The sequence below is a fragment of the Epinephelus lanceolatus genome, chromosome 9 (genome assembly GCF_041903045.1).
Source record: "Epinephelus lanceolatus isolate andai-2023 chromosome 9, ASM4190304v1, whole genome shotgun sequence".
Taxonomy (NCBI): domain Eukaryota; kingdom Metazoa; phylum Chordata; class Actinopteri; order Perciformes; family Serranidae; genus Epinephelus; species Epinephelus lanceolatus.
In genome coordinates this window covers 37,350,648-37,358,834 of record NC_135742.1, presented here as the reverse complement: position 1 = coordinate 37,358,834, position 8,187 = coordinate 37,350,648, and the positions used below count along the sequence as shown (strand labels likewise).

Genomic DNA, 8,187 nt, shown 5'->3' with positions numbered 1-8,187 from the left:
AGAAAGCCTTGGTTTTTCACTCTAATTGTGCATGCTGGTTAATTAGTGCAATGGTTTTATTTTGGCCAAATTTTAACTGAGACATAGAATTAAGTGACTCTGATGACATATCACTATTTCAAGCTCAAATTTCATACATGATGTGTCCATGGACCATCGGAAGTTTAAAAATTTAATGATAGTTTCTGTTTTTACACTTTCAGGCTAGGATAAATGGTGTACTTTGGGCAAATGCATGGTTTCTTAGTTTCTTAATCTTTCTTAAATCACTGGTAAATACATTTGTATGGCCCTCCCCTAAACGAAAAAAAAACAAGTCCCTCGCCAGTGCTTAAAAAATATTTGACATTCCTCCCTCTTTTTGCACAACTCCTACTCCCCTTACAAGTAGCGAACAGTCCTATAACAGCTCAACTTTCTCAAAAGAAAAAGCATCACGTTGTACTTGAACGCACCTCTCTGTCAGTGTGAACTTTTGAACCGTCAGATGGCGATATTTTCACAGGGCATGGCCTCAGGTTACAACAGTATGAACTTTGGTAGGATTAACTACAGTCTTAAGAGCAAAACAACTGCGTTGTGTCGGAGAGGGACATCTCTAGAGCTAAGGTTGGACAGGGGATGAATATTAAGCCTGCTGTTTTCTTATTGGGGGTAAAAAAATCAAGGCTGAGTTTAAGCTAACAACAAAGGATAGTTTTCTGGAAGTCGGGACGGCGTGTGTCTTCATCCACCTGAGCTGTGACAAGCCTCGTGTTCATCACGTCGTGGGACAATTTTTGCCTTTAAAATGCTACTTTATCTCGGTTATTAGACCATAACGTTATGTTTTATAGCTGTCATAGCGTCTGTCACCATTTCTTCGGGAACATCCGTTCTGGTGAATTTCCTCCTGTAGTAATGAGCTTTACCTTGAAACTCCGTTTTCGACTAGAAACAGCATTTTGACAAATCATCGTTTCTTATGAAGCCCATTGGGAGTGAACGCTTAAATCACATCCATGTAGCCCCTCCTCTTTCTGCTGCGCTGACGAAGAGCCACAACATCAGTGAGCTGCGAGTCAGTCAGCCACCAAACACAGAGGAAGACAGAGGATCTCTAGAGGAAAGACGAGTCCAAGAAGGGATCAAGTACGACAATGAGGATTAACTAACATTTCTTGGACTGTGTGAAAAGGAGTGAAGAGATTGGATCAGCCTTTGTTGGATGTTCTTCTTGTGTTTGTGAGTCAAGACTGTAAACTAAACAGGTTTTCTTTCCTGTGAAGTGGATCCTTCCTTACTCTGGAGAACACTTTTACTATCTGTAGCCTACTGTAGCACTATGGAAGCTTTGAGTTGTGAACAGTCAAGTTCAGTTCATGCTATAGAAATCTATGTGTTTGTGTTGTTAGTTGATTGAATAGTTTATGCCAGAGTAATAACAATGGTTGAACCGGTGGGGTTTGTGGCAGCATGGAGAGCCCAGTTCCCTGAGTCTGATCCCCCTTGCATGGAGCTGAGTTCACTGGGGAACATAGAGCAAGAGCTGGACAAATGCAAGGCATCTATCAGGCACCTGGAGAAGGAAGTTAACAAGGAGCGCTTCCGGATGATCTACCTGCAGACTCTGCTTGCAAAAGAGAAGAAGTCTTATGATGGGCAGCGATGGGGATTTAAGAGCCCTCCCCAGATGAATGATGGAGACCTGCCCAGTGGCCCAGACAGCCAGAGGTCAGATGAGGCACCAGTGGAGGAGCAACAGCAAAGAGGGCCTGGCAAGACAGCCAGGTGTAAACCACATCCAGAAGGAGAGGTGGATGGTGCCTCCCCGGCCAAACAGAAGGGTGGAGTGTCACCTGTCCGCCAGGACTCGGAGATTCCTGATTTCCCACTGGGCACAGGCTCGGTGGCTGCGCTGAGGTCCAACTTTGAGCGCATCAGGAGGGCCAACTCTCACACAGCTGGAGATGGCAGAGGGTTGTCAGTTATGGGTGGCCAGGAGAAACCTTTCTATGTGAACATGGAGTACCATCACGAGCGAGGGCTGGTCAGAGTCAACGACAGAGAGGTCTCAGACAAGATCAGCACCTTGGGCAGTCAGGCCATGCAGATGGAGCGCAAGAGGTCCCTGCACTCTGTCCCTGGGAACCTGTCAGCTGCCACAGGGGACATTAGCAAGGCTGTTCAGAGAGGCAGGTCCACCGAGGGAAACTGCAGTTACAACGGGTCATATGATGACGCCGAGGTCGGCCCGCACATCCTGAAAGACAGCGTGATCCGTTCCACTGGGGGGAAGTTTGAGCGGCAGCCAGCAGAGTGCCAGCCTTACACCAGTGTGTATGTTGGGGGAATGATGGCTGACGGGGACACTCGGGTAATCCACATTAGGGACCACAGCATAGAGGAGGATGCACACCTCACCTGGCCGAGGCGCTCCTACTCCCCTGGTAACTTTGAGGACGTAGGAGGAGGCTACACACCAGACTGCAGCTCCAACGAGAACTTGACATCCAGTGAGGAGGACTTCTCCTCAGGCCAGTCCAGCCACGTGTCTCCCAGTCCCACCACCTATCAGATGTACAGGGAGAAAAGCCGCTCACCCTCCCAGCACTCCCAGCAGTCCTTTGACAGCAGCAGCCCACCCACACCCCTATCTCAGAAACGCCTGAAGCAGCAGGTGATGGTGTCCGAGGCTTCCATCATCGGGGTCCGTAAAACAGGTCAGATCTGGCCCAGTGATGGGGACTCCACCACGTCCAGCAGGACATCTCATGACAACAGTGTTCAAGGAGATCTGGGTAGGTCGGCAAGACACACTGTATAACACACACAATTCCTGAACCCTCTCATTTTCAGGATTAAAAACAGAAAAGTCATCTAATGGGAAGAGATGATACGAAAAAGCACATTAAAGGCCGTCTGTCTGAAAGATGCCTGAGCTTGTCCTGAATGGCCTTGATCCAGAATAAGTCAGTGATGTGTAAAATGCACCAAATATTTTGACCTTTTACACTCAATCCATCTTAAAATGTCCTCCGGAGCCCAGATTATTATGCACTTTATTTTTAAAAACATTTAAAAAATGTGTTTTTTGACATTTTCTTCGGTTTTAGGGGGTTTACTCGAGTGGAACTGAGCTATTATGATTGAGGTCAGGTTTGATATGATCATCTTCTCGAGCTGAATTTTATTTTATCTCCTCATAGCCTTAATTTTATGAGTGTATCGGGAGTGTTAACACATTCCAGTTAAACATTATTAGCAATTTCAGCAGATTAGAGCCTTTAAAAAGTCCAACTGCCATTAAATGGGTCGGAATTGACAAGATGGACTTCACATACACTGATTCCCAGTTGTTTTGCAGTTCTTTCAGGAGTGTTTTCTTTCCCCTTTGTAAGCAGGCCTGCCCTCTCTTTTTCGCCTCCTTCTGCTCTTTGCCCGCTGAGTGCTGCAGCACTCTCACAGAGATGCTCTGACTGAGACAGTGGCTGCCCCCAGGCTTCCCAGTCGCTCGGCCCTGTCCACCCTGAGTGTTTTCGTGTCACGACGCATCAATGTTGTTGTCCTTGGTGCCGAGTAATTAACTTAAAGAGGTTTGTCTAGCGTGATAAATTTGGGGAGGCTCTTTGTTACGGGAGGCGGGTAGGGGAAAAAAGCCCTGACAACTCACTCAAAAAAAGAGGATCGAGGGGCTTAAAGTGTGTCATGTGGCTTCCAATCAAAATGCCTGCCATTAGTGTTTCCTGTTGTTATGAATGAACACAATAGCAGAATCACTCATTGAGCCCCAGTATTGACATGTTAACAATATAACAATGTTAAGTGGGATAAGGAGAGTGGTCTGGGTAATTTGGTAATGCCAAGGACAGAAGAAGAGGCGGGTGCAAGTGTTCCTCTGCGAGAACATTTGTCACAGCTAACGACACACAAGGACACGAGGATATTGTTGCTGGTTGAGGCCAAAGAGGGATTGGGATACAGAGCGTGTATTAGGATTGGAGCTGGAAAATTGTCTGCCTCTAACCCCCTTCCGCCCAAAAAAAAGTGTTATCCACTGTGGGTCAGATTAAGCAGATGAGCAGAATAGTGTGTTGTTACATAAGGTGATCCAGTCCAAAGCGCCTTGACACAAAGCATGTGATGAACAAGCAGATAGTCCGTGATATAATCAGCATGAAGTGTAAGCTAGCATGCTGCTCGGATGACTGAAATCCCATCGACACGGGTCTGCGTCATCACTCACTGCCATTTGTCGCGCAATACTGCTCACAAACTGCCAGGATGTTTCACACTCAGCTCCTTCTATTAATTGTGCAGGCAAATAACTCAGATGCACAGAAAGTTTCTATTTCTCCAAAGAATTAATACATTCATGACAAAGAGTAAGACGTTAGAAGGAAAACCTGTTTTCATACGAATTCTATTCTACATTTCCCATAATGCAACCAATGTCATGTTTTTGCTATTCCCTTTATTGTCTTGTGAATGCCCGAGTCTTTCAAGCTCCATGCCCCAAGTTTGTAATGCAGGGTTTCTGACAGGGATGCTGCGATCTAACCTTTTCAGTCCTGATACAGATTCCTGGGCTTTTGGTATTTTGAACTTCTGTGTAGGCTTCATTTTCCAGCTCTGAAGGTTGCCATTTGATCTAACCAAAAACCCATTCAAAAAACCCATTAACATTGAGACAAGGGAACTAGGAGTACTACAATGAAAACTAATTTCCAGGTTTTGGGACTCATTCCTGCAGCAGTCTATACAGATTGGCAAAAAAGTGAACTCAAGGTCCACTTACTAGCTCTTTCCAAAGCTTTCAACTTTAAGTTGTCATGGAGATGAAGACTGTGAGATGTGGTTGAAAGCTCTTGAAAAGCTAAAAAGTCACCCTGAGTTATAAATGTATTTTTTCATCAAGCTATTATTTCTGTGGTCAAGATTGAAGTTTCACAGTCATCACACGGCTGTATTCACAGGCTGAGTAGGACATCCCGTGACCAGTAAACTGGCCTTTTAAGAGTAAAATCTGTTGGAGTTCCCCTTTTAATGGACCCTGTCCTGTTTGACACCCTCTGTTTAAAAGCACCACGCTGCAGAGCCTGAGGTACGGCTTTTGTCCAGAGGAGACTTGTTGCTGACATAATGGCACAGCTGCCTCATGTGGACCTTGCTTTGTGGATTACCAGAAGTCTGGATTTATTTTCTGATGTTGTAATAACATTACTGTGCACGTTGCTGGATTAGGCCTCGGGCAGGGAGCTGCTTTGAGGCGAGTTTTTGCAATAAACTGCTCTTTGTTGTGGTTTAGTGACTTTAAGGGAGCAGTTGGAAAGTTTTTTGTTGTATTTATCATAAAGCATTGTGGCATTCGCTCAAATCTATTAAATGAGCCCAGTAAAGCTAACCTGATCTCAGTGTTGTAAAGACGCTTTGTGCTCCAGTTAGCAGAGGTTTGTGTAGACAAGCTTCATAAACTGTACAATACAGTCGATGGTTACACCTAAATTAAGCATTCTGGACTGTAAGATTTGTTGTGTATGTTTATGTTCTGCACCCTGTCATGGAACATATGAACGCTGCAGCAGACAGAGAGTTGACGTGATCCCTGCTGCCGTTGTGTGAGTGTTTTAGTGTCTGGCATGGTGGCATGTCTCCGCCTGGGAAAAATGACTGATTTAACATTAGGAACACCTACTAACTGACATAAACAAGTTCATACTTGTCCCGCTGCTACTCAGCTGCATAGCCGCGTGAAATCTTAGTGAAATGGCCAGTCTAAAATTGACACATCTCAGGGGAGCTTTTTTCTATGAATAGAAGAATAAGTGTTGTCTCCTGGTTTCTGGTTATGTAGGCCAATTGTCAAGCCCAGCTATGAATAGAGCTGCTGATTAGCTGTGGGCCTTTTAAGGAGGCCATCTCTCTGATGGGTCTATTTTGCCATAATTAATTATCATCATGACACTGACATGCCTGTGGCCACAGCTTTCTGGAAGGGGCTGAGCGTGTAGACTGTTTCATGGTAATGTATTACAGTAAGAGGACAATGAGGAAGAGGTCGGCCAGAGGGGAAATAATAAATGTCACCATTAGTTCTATCATAATCCCTTTGCAAAAATCAGGAGATTGTCTTTCAGGATGCGTTTAACTGAGCCTGCTTGGTGAGTATATGGCACAGTTTGTGTAGATAGACAGGTCTGTCTGGGATGGCTGCAGTGACATTAATAGAAATGGTCTGTCTGAAGAGGTGATGAAGGCTGTCTGAATGTCTTGGCTGCAGTCCAGAGATTGGCACTACTTGCTGCCTCAGCAGGAGTCACACCGGTGCTGGTCTACCCTCCCGGTTAATTGCAGACTCATGAATATTTGAGGTTCCTCAAGGAAGCCCAGACAGGCCTATCATTGTACCTGGATGTCAACATCTGAGGTTTGGTGGTCAAGGAAGCTAAAGTATTCAGCCTCTCCCCTTCCTAGAGTAAATGTAGGCCTACAAGAGGAAGTGCTGGCAGCTCTCGAGGGCAGCCAAGTTTGCCTCTGTGTGTGTGTGTTCGTGTATATGTGTGTATCAGTAAGACACCTGTTCTTCTGTGCAGTGTACTGGGTAAAGTGGTCAAAAGCTGGCAGGCCATCAGTACACCAGGCCAGGCATCGCCAGCTGCTCTCGCAGTAAAAGCCATGAATAGCCTTTTTGTTCCTACTATCAGAAAACAGAACAAAAACATTTGTTTAGAAACTATTCAAGACTGTTTGCACTCGATGGTCATGTTAGCTCCTCTACTCACATACTCACATACACGTTTCCGTAGATAAACCTGAATGGAAAAAAAAAAAAAATCTTTGGCATGTTTATGTGCCTGCGGGCCTCCCCTGGCTCAGTGATCCTCCCTCGTGCTCAGCCTCAGCTTTCTGGTCCTGCAGTCTCAGCTCCCCTCCCTGGTCCCACTCAAAGGGCCCTCTGTCCTGCTGGCTGGCAGGCCAAGTGTTTATGGAATGTCTCAGCTGCTTGTGGGGTGTGGGGGAAACGGCTAATGAAATGTTAAGCGTTGTATGAGTTCACCTCTCTCACCACAGCCTGACCCGTGCAGCTTGTTGTGTCACTGGTCAGAGTTTGTTTTAGACTCAATGTTCTCTCACTGTGGGCCGATGTAGTGTGAGTGGATAAGGAAAGTGAACGCCTCAACAAGTGAATTTAGACACTGAATTCCTGTGTGCCTGCATTCAACCATTTAAAGGGGCAGTCCAGTGAATTATTATTGCACTTCCATAAAGTTAGGGAACTTAAGTGAGGCAGATTAAAAAAGGCATTGCCAGAATTGAAGCAGCAGAGGCCAAGATATCCTGACTTTTAGTCCCTAGTATGGGTCAAGCTCAAAAAACCCTGGGTTCCACATTTCCCATAATGCAGCTTGTTAGTGGCCCTTAATAAAACCTTCTCTGCCTGATATACTCCAGAGTTTTTCAAACTCCACGGCCCCAATTTGTAAAACAAACTTTCTGTTATAAAATAGTTGTCTAACCCTAACCCTAATGACATTATTATGACATCATCAGGAGTTTTGTTTCAGCATTGCCAGACCTCCTGAGTCACAGTGGACATTAAACAACCTGACAACAAAAATGTGAACTTGAACTCCCCTTTGTAACAGACACTTTCTGGTATAAATACATGGTGTCCACGCCCAGATAACCCTGATGACTTCATCAGGGGCTATTTCCTCTTCCAGAGCCACAGAAGACAAGTATTTTAAATTTCTGCTTTCAAGTTTTGTAATTTAGCAAAACTGATCAAATAATTTCTAAATCCCTGATCACTTGATTCATGCAATACTGAGCTTACACACCGTTAGCTTTAAAGGCACAATATGTAAGACATGGCCAGAATTTTAAAACACTCAAATTCCAAACTAACATTATTAAAAGATTGTGAAGAAGTTACAGTTTTGATGTTACATCAAGGATGCCTGTGTATAGTGTTGCAGCGATATCTACTGAAATGAGCATGCTAACCAGTTAGCCCCGGTATGTCCTGTCTTGTAATACCACTTGTACCTTGAGAAGAGATAGTGAGTCACTGTAGCATCCAGTCTGCACCGGGGGTATAGCCCTAGTAAGTGACACAGTAAACAGAACCACCTGCCATTAACTGGACTGAAAAAGTTTTTGAATGGTGTCTATACAAAAAGGCCTAACTCGTCCATTATTTCATAG

At 44.9% G+C, this 8,187-nt stretch overlaps 1 protein-coding gene across 1 annotated transcript in view; it reads left to right on the top strand.

Moving 5' to 3' along the window:
• Positions 1–541: 541 nt before the first annotated feature.
• The window catches only part of LOC117252758 (breakpoint cluster region protein), a 36,787-nt gene continuing 29,141 nt past the window's right edge, over positions 542–8,187 (top strand). Inside the window, exon 1 of the mRNA XM_033619887.2 lies at positions 542–2,780. Within this exon, the coding sequence (XP_033475778.2) occupies positions 1,427–2,780 (1,354 nt within the window). The 5' untranslated portion in view covers positions 542–1,426. The remainder of the gene's footprint in view (positions 2,781–8,187) is intronic.